At 30.7% G+C, this 23,197-nt stretch overlaps 1 protein-coding gene and 1 long non-coding RNA gene across 4 annotated transcripts; one reads left to right on the top strand and one right to left on the bottom strand.

Moving 5' to 3' along the window:
* Positions 1-8,772: 8,772 nt before the first annotated feature.
* Positions 8,773-20,278, bottom strand: LOC148308675 (uncharacterized). 3 transcript variants are annotated; one of them, XM_088261351.1, is made up of 7 exons: positions 19,816-20,278; positions 18,482-18,637; positions 16,778-16,975; positions 15,896-16,069; positions 14,608-14,843; positions 13,961-14,040; positions 8,773-13,165 (listed from the first exon to the last, which is right to left on the bottom strand). In XM_088261351.1, exons 3-7 carry the CDS (start codon positions 16,955-16,957, stop codon positions 12,948-12,950), a joined length of 888 nt encoding a protein of 295 aa, XP_088117477.1. In that variant the 5' UTR covers positions 16,958-16,975; positions 18,482-18,637; positions 19,816-20,278; the 3' UTR covers positions 8,773-12,947. The 3 variants fall into 3 exon arrangements, with proteins under 3 accessions (XP_088117477.1, XP_088117474.1, XP_088117476.1); XM_088261348.1 differs by lacking the exon at positions 18,482-18,637 and having other exon boundaries at positions 19,816-20,275; XM_088261350.1 differs by lacking the exons at positions 18,482-18,637; positions 19,816-20,278 and adding an exon at positions 19,498-19,627.
* LOC148308676 (uncharacterized) lies at positions 19,527-23,016 on the top strand. Its single transcript, XR_015837650.1, has 2 exons — positions 19,527-19,795; positions 21,982-23,016. It is a non-coding gene; the product is annotated as an uncharacterized LOC148308676 (long non-coding RNA).
* The last annotated feature ends 181 nt before the right edge of the window (positions 23,017-23,197 follow it).

The following is a 23,197-nucleotide window of genomic DNA, read 5'->3' on the forward strand; positions in this document are numbered from 1 at the left end:
CCTACGACGGTCGTCAGCCCCGTAAATGCCCAGACTTCCATATTCTTCTTCATCTTTGATGAGATGTTAAAAAATAATATGAAAATAACTCCTATAATTGGAGATAATCCAGATTTTGTGAACAAGTATTTGGACACACTCAAAATGTTGTCACTAATATTTATTTATTCTGACCCTGGATTGGTACCTGAAATAGAAGGCTGATCACCTTTCCTTCGTGTATTTAACGATCGAGATAATACTGCTTCTATGCCATGCAGTGCCCTATGCACCATTGGGTGCGGATTAGGGTTAGAAAAAGAAATGAATGTCACCTGGACAGGGTTGCGCTGCCAATTTTTTTAACAAGGGGCTTGCGGGTGGTGGGCGAAGTGGGTGGGGGGAGGGGGAGGGTATGATTTTGTTTTAACTATCCAAAATACATAATAATTAAAAATAAGAAAAGATACTTAATGTGCACATCGAACGACAAAATGACAAAATGATTTTTTTATGATAGATTACTGATTTCATCAGAGAATATTTATTTCTATTAATTTAACAAGGGGCTCGCCGGCCCAAGTCAATTTTAACAAGGGGCTCGCGCGAGCCCCTCCGAACCCCCTACAGCCCACCCCTGCACCTGGAGGTCCAAGGGACGGAGACTCAAGGAAGGTGCAAAGCGTCAATTTTTCTGGCGTGATTATATATTTATTTATACATATAGAAATATATATTTATATATATATATATATATATATATATATATATATATATATATATATATATATATATATATATATATATGTTTATATATAAATAAATATATATATATATATATATATATATATATATATATATATATATATATATATATATATATATTTATATATATATATATATATTATATATATATATATATATTTATTATATATATATATATATATATATATATATATATATATATATATATATATATATATATATATATATATATATATATATATATATATATATATATATATATATATACATATTAATTAACATATATTACCACCATCATATGGTATAGTGGGTACACTATGTTGATGAAACGAGACGACATTGTTCTACAGGTTATAAGGTCACCTGAACACCGTAATCACAAAATTTTTAGTGTGTACATAGATGATCATATTGTTTGAAATAGACATATGAATTGATCGGTATATTTTTTTTAATTTTTGCTTTTTAGTTTATTTATTTTATGAATCTTGCCATTATTACTGATCAATTACCTACCGGCCCTTGCATAAGGAAAATCTGTTGCACCGATTGTACTCAGATCCCTACACAAAAGGCTGAACTTTCAGCTGTTGTGAGTGACCTCACTCCTCACTATTCTGTACTGCTAACCTTGAACTTGAATTCTATCACACAAATAAATGTGACGAAGCAACTACAGACAAGGAAATAATAATGAAACATCATACTCCAGCGGTTTATTTATTTCATCAAATAAATAATTACAAATTACAATAATGTGCTCTCATTTGAGATAGAATATTAAATCTTCTACCGATTTGAGATTTTTAGAGGGATGTGAAATTTAAACTGTTGATTGGCATAGCGAATTTTGGAAGAGTTTTGATTTTTCTTTTTCATTTTATTCCTAACATAACGAGTTTCGGCAGATTACGTTAAATATGGATGTTAATTTTTTTTTATTTTCTACCCAATTGATAGATTGATAGATTGGAGCAAATTTCTAAAAATCTTAATTTTTTAACATAAAGTGGTTTGCAAGTGCACCACTCATTTTTTTTTTAATATTAATTAATGAAAATTGTTTATAAATCAAATATGACACGGCTAAATGATACAATATATTTCAAATCTGTCCACTTCCATCATCAATTTATGAATAACTCTCTAAGCCAAGTGTATAAAGTAATTTCTTAAGCCAGCCAAATGCCAGGTCGTAATCCCCTGGGATGCTCAGACTTCCATCTTCTTTCATGTAAAAGAGGAACGATAGATGTTTCATATCATGTTGAGATACCTATAATATTCATCCGTAGGGTGAATTATCCAGTGTCTGATATAATATTAATTGCAGGCATGTATGTCTTATGGTGGGGAGCATTTTGTCTTAACATAACATTCGCAGCGAATATTTGAACATCGTATGGAGTACTCTGAACGAGCTCGGCTCGCTGTACTGATTATACGAATGCTTGCATCGTAACATGTTACGTTACGACGAAATGACTCCGGTCAGTCCCCATCATTAGCATATAAAACTCTATACACTTAACTCCCCATTTACAAGGTCAGTACCCAGTACAGAGTAAAAAAATATCATTTCCTTCTTTAAAAATCAATTCAGGATATCAAATAATTGAATTAATTACTGTATCTTAATTAAAATTTAAAAATAATTTTCAAAAATCGAAGTTAACAAAAATTATTCTCGATCACAAACTCACAACTACTCACAAACAAGGTGGCAGAGTTCTAATAGCTGTCTCGAAACAACTTGTGTCTTTGAGAAAAACAGTATTAGAGAGTGGTGTTGAGGATATATGGGTATCAATCAAACCAAATATTAACTCTAGTTTTTGTATACATCTCTGCGTAGTCTATATTCCACCAAAATTACGCTGGCAAACTTTGATTGCAACTTCAGTGTAAAGATTCTAATTCACAATATGTAATATTGGGTGACTTTAATATACCTGAAATTAAATGGATGTCAGATGCATCTTAGTTAAATTTCGCTCTACATTTTTAACTTTGATTTTATTTCATTACTTTTTATGGTTACTACTCTATTTTTACTATATTCTATTCCTTCCTTGTACCCTGTGCTTTTACTTGTTTTCTTTTAGTTTGTTGTGTTCTCATTTAATTGATGAAAAACATTTAAATGATTTGTATTGCACTGTATTTTATTAATGTTATGCAGTGTTATCCCATCCGTGGGAGGTGTAACTTAGGATGAGAGAACAATGGTATTATAGGGTGAATATGTTTCATGTGAGGTTGGCCCCGCCTCAAATGCAGAATTGTTTAACAATTTCCAAAGAGTTTTTCATAAAAAAATAAGATGAAAATACTTATATCCTAATATCCTTTAGTAATTTAAAATATTTTTTCTAAATCAAACCATGTTTGAGATTAAACAATAGAAAAAATATATATGTATTTAACGCCTTAGTTCCTTAGCATATCTATATATCTGTTTAACCCTTATTCGCAATGGTGCATAGGGCACTGCATAGGATATTCCTATGTAAGCAATGTTACCTTGATCGTTGAACGAAAAGAGATAAGTCCTGGACTTTACCAGTCCAAAACAATAAAAATTAAATGTTAGAATAAAAATAAGACTTTTTTTTTTACCCTCCCAGGTAATCAAACTCGGGACCCCCAGCACGGTGGCCAAACGCATTAACTGCTACACTATGGATATATTCGTACAGAATCAGAAATACTATGTAATCATTCGCACTTTTTTTTTTATTCCTAGAACCTTAAAAAGAAGAAAAATTAAAGAATTAAATAAATAACCATAATATAATCTTAACACAACTTTATTGAACATTAAAAACACACGGGTATAACAGATTTTGAGCGAATACAGGTGTTTTTTTAAAGGTTTACAAATTCAAACATAAACGGATGTGTCGAAAACAATATTCAGCTTGATTCTCTTTTTTAACGCAAAATTTTGTGTTATGAGGTACTTTTTGGTTAAATGTCAATAAGCAGAATTGCTGAATTTGGATCGGAGAAAACCCAGAATCCTTTGTCGAGACGCCCTTACATCCATTAAAAGTCACTGTTTGATGTACTTTATGGGCGAGTGGAATCATCGGCCCATATATTTTAAAGACGATGCCGGTCAGAATGTAACGGACATGGGGAGCGCTACAGTACCATGATTACTGACTTCTTCGAACCTGAGTTGAATGGCATTGATGTGACAGAACTGTGGTTTCAACAAGATAGCGCAACATGTCACATGGCGGGTGCCACCATCAATTTATTGCGGGAAATTTGAATTAGTATACCTCTAAAAAAACCCTCACAAATACATTTAACATACTCATACATTCCTTTTTTTTAAAAGATAAAATGCTCCCTGCATAAACTATCTAGATGTATGCATTGTATTTATTTGCAGTATGGTGACTTTGTAGCGAAGGTTAAATTGTATGAATTCTGTATTGTGACATCTTTAACAAGAGCAAATTTGTGATTGCAATCTGTTATTGTTATAACTAGGTTTAATACGTAGTTGCGCCAACATGGAAAAATACAATTGTATCAAGATTTGAGTAAAAAAACTAAAACAACCCATCTTCCAAACACCTTTTGTGGTTCACTTATTGTTGGCTCATTTAAATATTCAAAATTTGTAAAAATGTTAGAGTAAGGGTCATATACGTCATGCATATGAAAATTTGAAGGAATATTGTGTTTGTGCACATGTCACAAAAAACGATGTATGGCCAGAGGCTCATATTTAGCATAATTACATATTTATATGTAAAACTTCTCATCAAATACTTGCCAAATTGCGCAATATTGACCTATTCTCAAGATCATTTGATAACTTTAATGTACAATATTTAAAAAATATGTACAACAGTAAATAATTAAATGAAGCAGCAAGTATAATAATAATAATTCAGTTTCATGTTTTTTAATGTCTATATTAAAATTGAAAATATAAATTGCTAAATAATGGAAAAGAAATAAAAAATGTAAAAAATCTTCTGTTTTATACCATAAATACTTTTTCAAGACCTAAAATGTTGACAATTGAAGAATAGCTATTGATAACTTTGGTTGGGCTCTTCATTTGAATTAATATTGTATTTTGTAGTAAGGTAATATATCACTATAGATTTAGGTATTAATTTTACAAATATATCTGAGAAAAAGGTGATGGATAATTCTGATGTACAGTCAGGTGTTCTTGTTTTCTGAGCTAAATGGTTTTTTAACCTAAACCGAGTAAACGAAAACCAATTTGTCAAAGTGGAACTAATAATATTAAAATATAACCATTATTATTAAAATTCATTAAACTTCAACCTTAATGTCTCGACAGATCAGTTTTGGTATTACAAACGCGTTAACTACGTAGTTTAGATAAATTTTACTTTACTTCTGGACTATTATTACAATGGCTTTGGTATTTTAAACCGATACTAGATTTGTGTTGTAAAAATTATAAAAATTACCAATATTTTTTCAAAATTACGTTTTTTACTGAATAAAAGTATAGTAAATTTTATCTAAAATACATAGATAACACGTTTGTAATTGAGGTTTACTAAACTAATATAATGAACATAACCTAAATATTTTTACATATTAATGTCTTTAAAATGCACAAACATTCTAATTACAATTTTTTAAACAAGAAAAAAATTAATACAATAACCAAAACAGCGTAAAGTTTTCATATTTATCTTTAAATTTAACATTGAGTGATATTCATTGAAAAAAGTAATATATATTATTGTTTGAAAAAAACTAAGAAATTTTCAATAATATGATCATCATTCACCTTTACTATAATTAGTATTTTTGTGTTTTAAGGTATCAATGTATTCTTGAGGGATAAGTTATAAAACGACAGTTGGCACCATAAAATATTGTCGTTTTTATTGTTATTATTTTTTAAGATTATTATTATTTTTTTAAATGTTTCTTTTATTTAAGCAACAGTTTATACAATATTGTACGACAGGACAGAAATTACAAGTTAAAGCAATACTTGTTCTGTTCTATCGTTACCAGCTTCATTGAATGGTTAAGATTTTAGTCAATTTACTCACAAATTTGGCATGTAGTGTTCAACAAATGTAAATATTTTGTATATTAGATTTTTATAGATATGTATCCATTAAGGATTATAAATTATTATAAATTCAGGATTGACAGGAATATTGTTGTATTACATTTAAAACAGTTATAGCAGTTTTCTTTTCATGAATCGAAAATACATACTCTAATACAAAATTTCAATATTCTGTATAAAAAATATTAATAAGAGGTGAATAGAATATAGAAGTGTTTAATTTTTATTTAAATACTATAGTTTTGTACAAACCATATTTGTTATTTTTTACAATGATCATAAAAATAGCACAAATAACATAAAAAATTTATTAAGTTAGTGTTTTTGTCTATTTTTCATAGTTAACTTTTATAAACTTATTATATATTGAGGGTCCAAAGTGAAAAGGCTGTAAATAGTTCGTAGATTTCCACATGACTTCTTTGCGTCAAATGTACCTGGTTTTGTGTGATACTTTGGACACTTTTGGTAACTTTTGATAGGTCAACCTTTAAAAAAGGTTTTAAAATATTATTTTCTTTACTAATTTCCTTGATTAAATAGGCTGTTCAATAATAGTACATATTATTTAAATCTGATGAAGCTCTGTTTATATTTATAAAAATAGAGATATAAAATTAATCTACCATGTAAAATGTCCAAAATGTAAGCTCGATTCTCGCATTTTCTTTTCTAGAGGTAATATAAGTTTTTAATTACTTGCTTATAATTTATAATATATTTTCACATTTTAATACATTTATCAAAAATACGATTTCAATATATGGCGGAAATAGCTTATAAAACTGTTTAGTATAAATATATAAATAGTTTAACATAGTACCTTTAGTATTTTAGGGACAATATTAAGGGAAAAATTAAGACTATTTCTTTTCAGAGATAAAAAAACAATAGATTTAAAAAAATTCAGGTAAAAAACCAAATGAGAATGGCCAAGTGAAGAGGCTGTGCTATTTGTTTGTATAGACTGTCAATGAACAAATTAATAGTAATTTTGTTACTAAACATAGGTTGGTGTTGTGCAGTGTGTTGTGTGTGCCCACAGATTCATGTTAAGACCACTTCCACCGCACATTATTTTACAAATTAACATTAAATATTATAAAAACATATGTTTGTTAGCTATATGGTGCAGTATATTCCACGATATTATAATTATATGCATTGTATTTAGACCTGCAATAAAAAATGGCAATATCTTTTTATTTACCCTGTAGAAATTTTATAGAACTCTTCAAAACTTGAGACATTTATTTGATAAATATGTGTATAAATAAATTTCATATTTATCAAATAAATGTCCCAAGGGGTCTAACATTGGGAACTTAATTTCGAGTTTTTAATCAATAGTTCCCAATTACATTAAACCACAGTTTTTATTGTCATTATTAATAGTTATGTCATGTAAGAAATCTAATCTAAATAAAATCAAACTTTTTAACACACTGGTGGTAAAAGTCAATTGATCCTTTAAATTAATAATATTGTAAATGTATAAACATTTTTAAAAAATACTGTAAGTATAGGAATGTTTCTAAAACATTACTTCCATAACACAATCAATTATATATCTCAGGAATATAAACGAAACACGCGGAATGTTTATTACAAATTAATTTTATAAATATATTCATGTCTAGAGTTATATGGTTTGAACTGATATGAGTCAGTTCATTAAGCAAGTATAGTATCATCGCGTGGAAGTCACCTTGTTGTGGTGGGAGGCTAACTACATGTGGATGAACGAGGGTATGGGGTGTGGGCGAATAGAAGGGTTGGTCTTATGTTAACCATTCCTGGGCAATTTTCCTACCACTAGCCTGGATGAAATATGTGGTGTAAAGTAAGCCAGGAAAGGTAGGGAAGGATTCAAGATATGTGAGAGTATGATTTGTAACACTCAGTTTGGATACCGAACAGGATTAGGAATTCAGCATGAATATACTCTGGCAAAAATGCAGAGAGTAGAATAATAATATTTTCGCTTGTTTTATGGATGTTGAGAATGTGTTCGATCGAGTTCAATGTGATAGAAGCAGTACCGGTCGGGCTTGATAGTAAAGATATTCACTTACTCAAAACATTATATTGAAGCTAATCTCCAGCCAAAACAGAGATCAACATTTGTAGACTACGGCAGGGGTATGTACTCTCACAGATGTCATTTAATACGTATTCTAAAAACATTTTGATGGAAAATTGTAACAAGGTGTGTCCATATTGGCGATGAACTCGTAAGTGATATCTGGCACGCAGATAGTACTGCCATTCCTGTGGAAAGTGAAGACCTATGAGCACTTCTGACCTTAACAGATAAGGGGATAGTCGAAAGTGGGGGTTGACCATCATCATTAACAAGACAAAAGCCATGGCGTCAGTAAAACAATTATCACCCCAATGACAGACAGTTAGAGGTTGATAACTTCAAGTATCTGGGTGCATGGATAATACTGAAGGGAGATCCGGAGACTAAATTAGAGCCTTTTCTTATTCTTATAGGAAAAGAAAAGGGTGCCTTCTTAAAACTAAAGAATATCTATCTATGAATAAAAACTAAAGAATGCCACACCGCAACGGTCAGGGGATCTAAAAATTCAGTACAAGCCATGAAAGACTCTGAATACGAACATGGCACCAAAAGAAGAAGTGACGGTAATATGCAATGTGATGAATCTATTACTTTTTGACATCTCATCAAAGATGAAGAAGAATATGGAAGTCTGGGCATTTACGGGGCTGACGACCGTCATAGGCTGGTTTAAGTTATCACTTTACACAAGTGTAACATTCACCAATTCTACCCATTATTGACAACCACACTACTCAAATTCTTGTATATATATATATATATATATATAGAAAATATATATAAATATATATTAAAGGAAGTTCTATATATATATAGAACTTCCAAGAATTTGAGTAGTGTGGTTGTCAATAATGGGTAGAATTGGTGAATGTTACACGTGTGTAAAGTGATCACTTAAACCAGCCTATGACGGCCGTCAGCCCCGTAAATGCCCAGACTTCCATATTCTTCTTCATCTTTGATGAGATGTCAAAAAATAATATGAAAATAACTCCTGTAATTGGAGATAATCCAGATTTTGTGAACAAGTATTTGGACACAATCAAAATATTGTGATGAATCTAATTACATATTTTTAAATTTCAATTTGTATAAAGTTTAACAATGGCTGATTCAGATCAGTGATAAAAAACAACTTCTACAAATACAAAAATGAATTTTCTCATATGATTACATCCGGATGAATAATCTTTTACATATTACAATTTTCTTAAAATTATAACTATAAAAAATCAGTCATTTTACTTAAGTAAAAAAAAAAAGCTAAATACAGTATCTAAGTGGAATGTTATATTGAAACATGTGATCAAATTATATAAAAAATGTTTTAAAAAATTCGTAAATTTTAGGGAATTTATAATGAGCCGCTTAAGGCATTAAAAGTTCAACCAACAATATGGTGCGTTTTGAGACATGTTTTGCTATTCCTTGGCAAGTAATTTTATACAAGTGAAACAAAATACAGGCACAGTTTTGTAGTATGTAATATGCTTGGCTTCACAAAATATGTTGATAATTTGACTTTGTAACGAAAAGTGGACTAAGCAGATCTTCCTAACCTGTATCCATTCAAAATAGACAATTTTCTCTGGTAAATTACTGTTGCCTAGAACTCATGTAACAAAAAGTCAAATAAACGTAACCAAATTCGTTGCATTTAGCAACATTTTCAATGACAAATCTATTATTGCTGCACATTCTCTGTACTTTCATTCGTTCATATAAAAGACAGTTGGTTTTGCTTATCACAAAACCACACACACGACACCTACCTAATACATACGACAAATACTAATACGACTTTTATTCTGAAAATATTTTAGAAAATTCACTGCAAAATACAGTTCATCACTCATTAGACTGTTCAAATAGAAAGACGATAGAAATATTAGCAATGATGTACCCAAATCGATACTGAAATAGATGAAATCGCATGGATGTGATCCAAATTATGACTAAAATCGAAATTTTACGATGGAAATATCAAATTTGGTTAATGTTCCATCAACATATAAAAGCTGCTCAAATAATCACATCATGCTACTTTTACTGTACTGGAATGTTCACAACAGCACGCACCAATACAACATGTGAAAATGAGATACAACTAAATATACGCCCGTAATTATTCAATATATTACCATTATTATTAAGTGATGTTCAAAATTAAATATATTCGGATACTCCTTAATTAAATATTGCAAAAAAACATTAACATTTTGAAGTTTTTCACAGAAAGGATCAACTCAAAGATTTTGCACACAGGACATCAAAAATGTGGGACTTCCCGGTTTTGAAGTATGTCCTTCGAGGTGTTGCTGCCATACTTATTATGAAGTTCCTACCAGCCAACTTAAATGGATGATCACTGTTTTTTTGTCAGGAATTATGGTCGTGGAACAGCCGTGTGGTATTTTTCCCAACTTCTGTGAGATAATTTTGGAACTGAGTATCGGTCTGTTGAAGAAAGGATACGTGGTTCATTTTGAATATTTTCCGACCCTGTCCATAGATGTGAACTAGATGCTTCTATTCTGGCCGACATGTCGCTCACTCCTTTCAAGAACGGCATAAATAAAAAAACTTGATTTTTCAGGAGATCGTTTTTTAAGTTTAAAAATATAATACAATGTATTCAAAATAAATATCAAGCCACTAATTGAACTTTTTACTGTGCAACATATCTTTTTAGGTAAAACCTGAAGGTTTTTTCTCCATTTGAATAATATTTAGTATATTTAAAAAAATAATTAAACAATACCTTTTCTTCAAAATGCAAAAACAACACTTTTTGCTCTGTAGCGGGTAAATATTAAGTTAAAAATATGCCGCTTTTGCTGGGATATAGTACATTTTTTGGGCATTCTGAAAACATGCACAACTGAAAATTGAAGATATTTTATTTATAACGTTCTTGAAAGGAGTGAGCGATGTGTAAACCAGATGCTCGACACTGAATATATATCCTTGGATAGTCTTCAATGGGCGCTTTGTCACTTTAATAATCACTTTCGGAATCACTATTCACTATAATAAAAAGGATATCATCGTCATATTTCTATCAATTGTCTCTGGGTGATGCAATATTTTATAATACTAGATATAAAATTTTAGATAAAATAAATATAATCTTATTATTTTAAGCCTATCTGGACCCTGATAGTGCATAGAGCACCGCACTATGTCAACTTGATAAATATTTAATATCATCAATCTTGAATAAATATAATACTAAACGATATAGAAAAGTCTATGCACTAAGTATACAAAATTACACTATGGACTATTATTAATTATTTACAAAGTAACATTTCACACATTATGAAGAATTATTAATTAAAGTTAAATTTAAACACAGAAACAACAGAAAAATTCATTAAAAATACACAAATTAAGCCATCACAAAAGTAATGTCTGTTACAAGGATGTTCTGATAGTTTGACATGGTTATAAATGCGATACTTATAAAAATAATTATCTTATACAAGTGATTCCTTTCCAACATACTGTGGAACTAACATACAAATGCAGCAGTTGAATGGTAATGGAAACTAAAAAACAAATTTACAAATCTTTTTTCTACTTGAGTAAATGGAGAATTTTTCAATATTCATTAGTACGGCAAAGTAAAATATATCCATACATGTGATGCGCAGTTACCTGTACAAGTATTTGTGACATTTATAGACGTGATTCACATCATAAGGGTGAAAATGATTTTGTGGCTTGATTTTGTCGCACTAGATGGTAATCTTATAAAATTCAATGCCACAAATAAATGACGAGAATTCTATAGAGAGAATAGAATGTTAAAAGTAACCTTTAAAAATCAATATTTAATATAATTATTGCAAGATATGTAAGAGTATGGACACAATGAAAAAAAACTTACTTTAAATGTTCAATAAGTATTATTTAAATTATTACGTGTATAATCGATTATAAAAAAATACATAAACACATTACAATAACTAAGGAATATCAATTAAATTGCTTTATATCTAAATTGTACCAATTTTCTTTAGAAAGGAACGGACTACAAAAAATATTGTACTCCATTACTGGGAATGATCAATGCTTTTTTAAAACCTGGCAAAAGAGTTATCACAGTTAAAACTACAAGTGTATGTTTCTTATCATGAACACTAAAAATATTTTCATAAATAAATAATAATTTGACAGTCACTTTGTGGTAATATTTACATATTTTAAATTAACTTAATAAATTCCAGTAATTAATATACTGCAGTAAAAGCTTAATAATGAAAAGTTAAAGAGCCAAAATTCTAAAAATGTTTCGAATTCGTAAATATAGAATATCAGGCGATATATTTGTTATTATTATTATCAAAAGTTTTGTAAGAAGAAAAAAAGAAGGTCATAATTTTTTTAATAATTCGCTCACTCTTTTCAAGAACGACATAAATCATAAAACTTGATTTTTCAAGATAATATTTTTAAAGTTTAAAAATATAATACAATGTATTAAAAATAAATTACTAGCTACTTATTGAACTTTTTACTGTGCAACAGATCTTTTTAGGTAAAACTTGAATATTTTTTCTCCATTTGAAAAATATTAAGTATATTTAAAAAAATAATTAAACAATACCATTTCTTCAAAATGCAAAAACAACACTTTCTGCCCTGTAGCGGGTAAATATTAAGTTAAAAATATGCCTCTTTTGCTGGGATATAGTATATTTTCTGGGCATTCTGAAAACATGCAGAACTTAAAATTGACGATTTTTGATTTATGACATTCTTGAAAGGAGTGAGTGTTATGCCAAACAAGTAGTATTGCAACAAGTGGTATTTATGAAGTTAATTTTCATTTTAAAACTAAAATTATTATTAAAAGGGTAAATATGATCCCTAAAATTAATTTTACTATGGAAATAAAATGAATGATTTTCACTTTATGCATGATATTGGTACATAATAAACATAATGGTAGAAACATAGGGAAAACTATTTTGATAAAATATTTCAGGGTGCTTTTTCAGAGACGCATTGGTGTGGTTATAAGTTCTTGGCAGCGTCGGTAGTGAGTTGCTTCCTGTGATTGTAAATGTGCATTCGCAGGCATGATAGATTCCTCATTTGTTTATTACACAAAGTGCAAATAAGTGAGCCCTCCGGATTGAAATTGTGCTTATCCCGAATGTGCACTTTTAAATTATAACGGTTGGCAAACATTTTATCACAGTGAGTGCATTTTACTGATTTGCACGCTCCATCTGAAATAAAATATATGATAATACATATTAAGTAACTTCAAAATTCTAAATAGTAGCAAATATCTGTTAAATTACTTCAGTCTTATGAAGAAAAAAAAAATGAATATCCCATGTGTGATATCACTGGAAAAATGAAATTTTAAAATAAGAGATAAATAGTAACTTTTTTTCAACATTTTATTTTAAAAAAATCAAATTTTTTTAGATATAAATTTTATTAAAATGACATTTTTGGAATACATATTTGTTTTACCATAAACTCCAACAATTTTTTTTTTTGTATTATTCATATAAATATTTACAGTCACACTATTTCTAGGCGGCTCATTATTAGAAATAGGTATCAAATTGTGGTTAAGTGGGTTCGAACCGAGAAACTCTGATTTAAGAGTCCGCGACACTAACCACAGGACTACAACCCAACACAATTTACTATAAAGATAAAAAAGACGATAAATTAGATTACTGCTTATTGAATTTCACTAACATAATACTATTCAAAACGTTATTGATATTTACAGTATAAATGAACTAGAAGTATAAATGAAGTATGTAGAGTTTTACATTTAAGTACTTAAATACAATTTGATTAAAGATAATCTATTTTTATCATACATTACTAAAAAAAATTGTACGGTAAAATTTTTTAAAACCAAATAAAAAACTTATGTGTGTATATTTCTTTTACCATAAAGTAAAATAAATGTCTTTAAAAATACTACATGCAATGCCCTTAATATATTCGTTATTAGAAGAACTCTGCTAAGTTCGTGTAGTAAAAAGATATTTAATTACCTGAAACATTGGCTTCCCTGGACGATTCATCAATTGATATTTTGCTTGCCAATTCCATGTGTAATAATGTTTCCGTTTTGCTAGAATTTATTAATGGAAATATGTCAATTATAATGTAATAAATACAATAGTGGCCGGTTAGTAACAAAATAAATGTAAATGAAACAATGATAAAATAAGAGTGGGATTAATGTTTCCATTGAATAAGGGTAGATTAATACCATTCCTTCTATTAATAAAAGGTGTAAATCAATTAAAAACGGACATCCAACCAAGCACAATTGTGTTGTTTATTGATTATTGTTAAACTATGCAAATTTTAACAATATTGACAACAAACACAAAAGTTCTTATATTTTTAAGATCTTGTAGGACTTTGGAATTGACTGGTTATTTAATGTTTAGAAAAAAAACATTAAGTTCAAGAGTAATTAGATTCCCACTAAAAAATTAATAGTATTAGAAAGCTTTATGTAAGCTTTGGAACAAATTATTACTTGTTGTATATAAGATAGGCATTATTTGTAAGCTTTGGAACAAATTTTTACTTATGGGCATTATATGTCCGTAAATATATTCAGATATATGCAATTTGTGTAAAAAGTGATTTTTATCACTGTTTTAGAATTTACGGGTATATTACTTACATGGAAATTTCATTATTATTTGAAGATGATGCTCTGAAAAGATTTTTTGACATATCATCATTCATCCCTGGATCTGGTTTGATTCTTTTCCCAATTAACCTCTCCGGTATATTAGGACTAGGAAGAAGACGTTTCTTATTGATTTTATTTTTATCTTGAGGTGGCTCAATATCAGACGTAAAGTTGTCTACTTTTGATTGATCATTAGAGCTACTATCCAGTTCTATACCAATACTCTGTAAATGAAAAATAAGAAATAAGATAAATAAACATCAGCAGAGTACTCAGATTGAAATGAGCTATAGCTAAAAATATGGCCAATTTTAGACTATTGACATCTGCTTCAATAATCCTGAACGTAAATGTCTTGCGCAGTTAAATAGTAAAATTGGGTTAAAAATAATCTCAGCAGCCACCGTAAACATAAAATATACGGGTATGTCTCGAAACCGGTAGACATTAAAATCTCGGTGAGTGGTTTTATACTATTATTACTACATTTTAATAGAAAAATATAAAAGATAAAATATATCTGTATTGCTCGCATCACGTGAGGCAATAGTAGCCTTAATATTGAAAACGAGAGAGACATATCGCTCACTCCTTTCAAGAACGTCATAAATCAAAAAACTTGATTTTTCAGTAGAACGTTTTTAAAGTTTAACAATATAATATAATGTATTAAAAATAAATATCTAGCCACTTATTGAACCTTTTACTGTGCAACAGATCTTTTTAGGTAAAACTTGAATATTTTTTCTGCATTTGAAAAATATTTAGTATATTTAAAAAATACTTAAACAATACCTATTCTTCAAAATGTAAAAACAACACTTTCTGCCCTGTAGCGGGTAAATATTAAGTTTAAAATATGCCGCTTTTGCTGGGATATAGTACATTTTCTGGGCATTCCGAAAACATGCACAACTGAAAATTGACGATTTTTTATTTATGACGTTCTTGAAAGGAGTGAGCGATATAGTAAACTGTTAACATATTTTATTGTATATTTGCTATCTGTATGTCTTTTTCAATGCTCGGGTGGATAATAAACAATCGAAAAGGTTTGTAATTCACTTATAAATTTGTTATTGTTATAAAATCTCAAGTCCTTAACAAAATATGTGTTTAAAATAGTAAATAATAAATGTGGACACCGTGCTGCGCAAGGTTAACACCATGACAGATTAGAGAAGGGGTAGTAATTTTTTGTGGGATTGCTTTACTAATTGAATACAACTATGCTACAATAAAATAAAAATGATATTTATTAGAATGTCCCACTTACTCCCGTATTCATTGTGAGTCCCTTGATTTCTAAAAGTGCGGCTGTCTTCATGAGGCCGTTGATGCTATCTTGATTGACACACACTTCTCCCTTGTACATAAATTGTAATAAAGCATTAAGATCAGCGAAGGAGACATCTTTGAGGATCACAATGGGGTGACTGGACGGGCTTTCCTATATTGAAAAAAAAAACAAATTCACAATATTGCATTCCGACACACTGGTACAAGTTTTATTGTTTAATATTACACATATTACACAACAGAAATACTGAAAGTGGGCATTAGTAAGGCGCTGAGGACAAAATGGACAGTATGAAAATGGTAAAAACTCGCAAGAAACCTGACATTCCCAGCAAGAACACATATGACAAAAAACAGAGATACTAGATATATACTATTTGGAGCTAAGAATCCATTAGCATTTTTCTAGATACGCCAGTGAACCATTACTATCTCTAAGGGGGTGGTGGATAAAAAAGTTTGAGGACCGCTTATACTTATGTATTGAACAATAAATGAAAATATTCAACTATTATATTAACATTTAACAGTCGATATACGACATCAAAAAAATAAACAAATCATTTGGGATTTAGTACTTAAATATTATATGTATTATGATCTTACTGAACACAACTTTTGGTTGTTGTCTTCGTTTGTATTATAGATTCTTTCTTTCTACAATAGTACCAAAATGGCGCGCTTATAAGCTTCTGTTAAAATGACGCATTAAGAATAATCAACGCATATTCAATTTCATATACTTCGCATCGCAATTTAGTTGAGCTATGTTACATCATAAACATTTTATAATTGCATTCAACATCAGGAGTGTGAAATGTGATCTGCAGTCAACAATATAAAAAATATAAAATCAAACCTTGAATAACTGCCGAAAATAGGGACTGAATACGGATAGGATTAATCGGTGCGCATGAATACAAGTGCCTCCTGCAGATATTGTAACATCAGCCAGGTCTCCACTTTCCAGTAAGCTTTGACATCCAGACGAGAGCATGGAATAAAAATTATTCCACCGCAAAATGTATTCCACTGCCATTCTGGTAGATACTCTATCCTAAAAGAGTCAATTCAACAGATTATAAATAAATATAAATTTAATTCCCACAAAAACGGTTTAAGCTAATATAAAATTTACCAGGCAGAAATAAATGTTATTAAATAGGTTTTGAAATATTATTGTTATAAGGATTAAAGGTTCTAAAATTTGATTACTTGACCAGGTTGAATGATGAGTTTTACTTAAGATGTTATTTCGAAAAAGGGCAGGTTTTTTATTTCAAATGTACCGAAAAAGAATGTCGTTTTTTAATGTGCCATTTTTCAGTGTCAGTTGTGCTTCGACTGCACTTAGTGGTAAGCCGTGTTTTCTGTTTATTTTAAGTATACTTTCCAGTTATTGATTTTAGTTGATAAAATTTTAATTTCATAATCCAATTTATAATGAATCAATTTAAACGGAGTGGAGAATAAGTTCGAAATTTTATGCCATATATTTTTTTTAAAAGAGAAAGCAAAGGATTACCCTAAAAACATTTGTGATGTATTGGGGGATATTTTGGAAGTTTGCAAGTGTTAGAGATGGTTTTTAAATTTAAAAAATAAAATTGATCTGGGGATTTCGATTTGAAGACTATCCCTAGAAGTGAAAGAAACACTAAAGTAGATGAAGTTATACTGGCTACTGAAGTTGAAAACAATTCAACTCATTCTTCTTCTTCTTCTTGGTGTAGGCCTTGTGGCCTGTTTTTAAGAGGGATTAGCTTCCTGCGATGATTTTTGCATTCAATTCGGAAAAATGACAAAAGGTGGTTTAATAGACTTTAATCAATTTAGTCCTGAAGAGAAGGTGGACATGGTTGGGACATGTCCTTAGAATGCCACCTGAGGGCATCAACCCCTCATGTCTCTTCTTCCAAACCCGAGGATTCCGGCGTCCCGGAAGGCTGCTGACGACCATTCACCGACTATACTCAGCAGAACTTCGAGACGCCGGACTGACCTGGGAGGAAGCCAAGGAGATGGCGCGTGACAGAGTGACTTGGAGTCGTTTCGTGTTGGCCATATGCTCCACCTAGGGAGCGAACATGGAAAGAAGGAAGAAGGAATCAATTTGTGGATACCACGCCAGTGAAAATATTACTCTTTTACCACGAACTATCATTAATCCATTTTTTCAAATTTTGGTAGGAACCAGAGAGCTGCTCAGTAAGTGTGTGGGATCGGAAAGAGTTAAGTCCGGTGAGTAAGCCGCATGGGGTAGCACTTCCCAGCTTCCAACGTTTGACCAACCAGTTTTGCCATATGTGAGGGAGGAACACCACTTTGTGTTGGCTATCTTGACATTCTGGTCAATGATTCAAATCGATTAATTGTTGTTGGTAGCATTTGGTATTGCCCATTTCACCAGGCTTTAATAGCTCATAATACCTGGTCCCACCAAACACAGAGCATCGTTTTCTTCCCAAAGTGATTCGGTCTTGCTGTTGATGTGGACGGTTCGCCTGGAGTTACCCATGATTTTTTGCACTTTTGATTCTCAAAATATATCCAAGTTTCATACCCAGTAACGGTGTTTGAGAATCGTCTCCCTTTAGCAATGCTCGCAATTTCACGTCTTTACTTTTTTGGTAGTATCTTGCATCTTATCTATATCTTGCAATGAAGCATGTTCACCATAAGGTTCTCAGAGTAATAGGTATCATTCAGCAGCAGTTTTCTTCAAATGAAAACAAAAAATTAATCCTGTCCGTGAATGTTCTTTAATTGGCATAAAATTTCGATATATTGAACACAGCAAAACAATACTATGCAAACACTTGTATACCTGGTATATCATAGGGAATATTGCAAAAAAGCTTTCTCGAGAACACTTAATTTTGCAGAAATTAAAAATACATATTATATCACATATGATTATTATTCAAGCCATTAATATCTGTATTTTGACAAACCCGTCTCCATATTGTGGTGGTTAGTACATTTGTCTACCATTCATCAGCAACTCAGATGCAAGTTTGCATGAATTTGTTTGGTTTTTGGATAACGTAAAAAATGCATTTTATCATGAGATTAAGCTTATGCCGATACCTCATGTATAGTTATTTCACACAAGTACAGTCCTAAAACCCAAGTATAATGCACACAGCCAAATGCATGAAAAACCCAATATCTGAAGTATGAGTGATATCTAATATCCAGTTTCTCTACAAGATGAAAGATCGCAGGTTGAATGTAATTGTTATGGTATTTGATTACACTTTGTTATCAACTGTTTGTGCGGGTTAGCGATTGTACTGAACTTTCATTCAAAACAAAATTAAGCTTTCTCTCAACTTAAGAATTTTATCAAAATAAATGCATTATATTTCGACAAAGTTTTTTAATAATTTCGTAGGATATAAAACATTTCATATTAATCCTTTGAGCCTATTTAATACATTGATCCTTCGAGTTATTTTCCCACAGTAAAATCATAAATAATAAATGAAATGATGAGACGTTTAGCAGAATCGAGTCTCCGATTAAGTGTTTTTTTTTGTTGTATTTTTTTCTTCGATAAATAAAATAAATATTTACCGAGCAATTGATTGTCAAATAAATAAAACAAAGATGTCTAGTTGTATTATTATCATTGACTATTGAAGTGCGTATGTAAATTTAGGTTGTGTACAATTACACCTTTCGAACATTTCATTTTAGATTCGATTAGATATCAAACAATCAGATATCATAAAGATGTATCGAAAATCGAATATGAAATCATTACGTCGCGTCGTCATTGTTTACTAAAACACGATCAATATGTTTACTCAAAAGTGTACACACGCATGAAGAGCGTATAGCTGCTATCAGTTTGGCAGACTGAAAGAAATTTGTATGTAAAACGTTTATTACCTTTGGTCTTGGTTTTGATGTTTTGTTAAGCGGGAAAATCTAAAACTTTTTACAAACTTTAAACTGACGAAACTGAGCGAAAACAAGTATCCACCGGACCGACGCCATGTTGTTAAATTTGACTGAAATCTTTTTTACATCAGGATTCAATCGTGAAACTACGATCCATTCACATTTACGCGCTAGTCACCAGTCTAAACGCATAATTATCTTCATAGCCGCCCTATTGTAACGCTTAAACCAAAATAAATTATGAACTTTTTTTATAATCTTATTGATGTTTTTCTCTTCCAACGTCTCCAATAAACATATATACTAATATCTGAAAATCCATCGTTTACGCTGTTTTTGTTAGGGCCTCATAGGAAGATTATGGTAGCTGTGTACGACTTTTCGAACTTTTTATAAGGCAGCATACAGCGTAGATTCTGGTACCGAATACATCGTGGTAAAGCGGAAAGAAGCCTGTAAAAGCTGAAAGCAAAGAAACAATTTGAATTAAAAAATAACCAAGTGTTTCATTAAAATTATTTAGTTTATTTATAAAAGAAAAACGGGTTCAACGTATTTTCGTCTTATTAACTTAATTTATAAAATCATCATTAAATTGAGTTTTGAAAAAGAAAGTAAATAAATGTCTATTAACTTTTGGATCATATTTACTCTATTTTCACAAGCTTCATTATAGGAAGAATTCCAATATTAATTTATTTAAATACGAATGTCTATTGCTTTTAATTTATGGGTATGTACAATAGTACTACAAATAAGGGAGATTCTCGGGTTGCGAATTCGTTCCGACCTTTCATGACCCAAAACAAGTTTTCCCATAATAATTAATAAACTTGATTTAAGTCTGCACCTTATAATAAGAATCCTATACAAAACGGTGAAAAAAATACTCAAAAAGGAATATTTTTGGCCCGTAATAAAACATATATGCCTTTACAGTTTATTTTACTCCATACTCACTATATTCCTTCACATTGAATGAAATACATGTGGTAGGCCGAACACCTCACGAAAAACAAGAATAAAACGAATGTTCTTTCGTTTCATTGCTTTTGTGTTCACCAAGAACTAGAAACATTTTTCCTTCATTCATTGGTATCCAAATATATAATTTCATCGCCACCAGGTTTGGACCTGTGAACTGGCCTCCACGATCGTGCGTTCTTACACCATTATTTTTGGGGGTATGTGAAGTCACCGATATGGCGATATACGACCTCAGTTGCTCGATAAAGTTGTCGAAAATTGGACTTCACGATTGCGCTTCATTCTAGCTAGCCGTGGCGCTCACGTACCCGAAATCATATTTGAACAATAACGGCATAAAGTTTTTTTTTAATTACTTATTTGGCAGTCACCAAGTGAAAGGATGTTTCTATCAGTGTCAAGTATTATTTTTAATTACAAACAAAAAAATAATAGAAAATGATAAAAACAATTAATACAAAATTCCATAGTTTTAAAGGGTTTAACTTTATCATTTTAGAATTTATGCCCGCAATTCTAGAATTAGGTTCAGAAAGAAGGGTGGATACTTGGGTGGGGAGTTAAATTCCTGCCCGTGTTAAGTAAGCTATTTAGAAAGTTCTCGTCTGTTGTCAGCGGACACTGAAAGAACGTATGGTTTGCATCCCCTATATCTTGTCCACATTCGCAATCTATTAAATTAAGCCAATATCATTATAATAATGTGTAGTTTTACATATTATAATGTGTGCCACATTATTATAATGTGTAGTTTTTTATATTTATTTTGATTTTGTATACCTACAAAAAATGCATTAATATATGCATATATGTATGGGGCGGATCGGAGTACCGGGGCGGATCGGAGTACCGGGGCGGATCGGGGTACCGGGGTGGATCGAGGTACCGGGGTGGAACGGGAAAAAGCTGTCATCTATTGTGGGGTGGTGGGGAGTGCAAGACAATTGTATTTTATCACTCAGTAGCCGGCCGCAATACAATACCTAAGGTGTAATTTTATTTTCTAAAATCGTTTTATTTGACATAAAATTCAAACATTCGTGTAGGCCCTACACTGTAGGGGCAGAACGGGGTGGGGTGGAATGGGAATATCCCATTGTGCCCCAGATTTTTTTATCAAGATATATGAGATTTTATTACTATTTATTCTGTTCATATTGTTTATAGATATGGTGCGGCATTATGTACAAAAAACCTCCAGGCAAAAATGCTCGTAAGAAAATATGGAACAAGCTGTAGAAACTGTTATTACTGGACAAATGGGTTATAAAAGGGCATCCGACAAATTTTTACCGATTTTCTGCCTACTACTACTACTGATTTCGAGTTAGACACTAAAGTCACTACTTCAACTGATTTTTTTCCAAGCATAGCTAATGCTCAAATAACGCCTGGGAGAAATAACAATCCTACTCCATTTGAAAATATACAATCGTCGTAACCTTTGTAGAAATTCACAAAACTCCTGAAAAACATGACGACCAGAATCTAGAACCCATCCAAAATTCCCAAGATTTTAGTTTCCCAGACTCTTCAAGACGTTACAAATATGGACATTGATGTTGAACCCTCTGGTTATTTATGGATGTCTGTCGCCCTCACAGGCTCTACACAATCTAATTTTTTTCCAAAGTGCTTCATCTTAAGATTTGATACCTTTACCTAAAGTTAAAACAACACAGAAAAGATGCGTAAGAAAATGAGGGAAAGCAGCAATTTTGACAACACCTCCTTACAAGGCTGAATTAAAAGAAGCAGGTTAAAAAAGAGAAAAGGCAAGAAAAAAAACTAGATTGAACGAACAAATCTGAATTATTGAAAACCCGTAAAATGAAAAGAAAACAACAAATAAACCAAGAAGAGTAAAAATGACGATGACAATAGTTCGCAAAATGAAGATGCCAGTTGTTTTTATTACAATGAATTACTTTCCAAGACGAATGAGAGCTGATGTTTTTGTTCTTGTTCTGTGAATTGCTCATTTACTATGTGCTTACCTAGACAGTGACAATGATGAATCTGTTCATTAATAATTAATCTGAATCATTAATAATTAATTATAAATCATCTAATATGTGTACCCCATTACTAAACTTTCATTTTTGTTTACTGTTTTAAATTGCAAATTGTAGTTTTTTAAAAAAATATTTTTCTTCCATAATATTGTCCAAAAAGAACTAAATAAAGAGAATATAAACAAAATCGAAGTACTTTTATTCAAATTCATTGTCACATTTGTCATCAAACGTTAGGTACCCCGTTTCGCCCGGCTTCCCCTACAGTCTACTTTATTGTACTTCAATGGTTAGGTTAGGAACTCAATGTGTAATTGTTATTCTAGTCGCTCGTATAGTATTATCTCATTATCTATGCTTATCTACGA

The sequence above is a fragment of the Brachycentrus maculatus genome, unplaced genomic scaffold (genome assembly GCF_059751285.1).
Source record: "Brachycentrus maculatus isolate JH-2025_06_01 unplaced genomic scaffold, ASM5975128v1 h1tg000153l, whole genome shotgun sequence".
In the NCBI taxonomy this organism is placed as follows: Eukaryota; Metazoa; Arthropoda; class Insecta; order Trichoptera; family Brachycentridae; genus Brachycentrus; species Brachycentrus maculatus.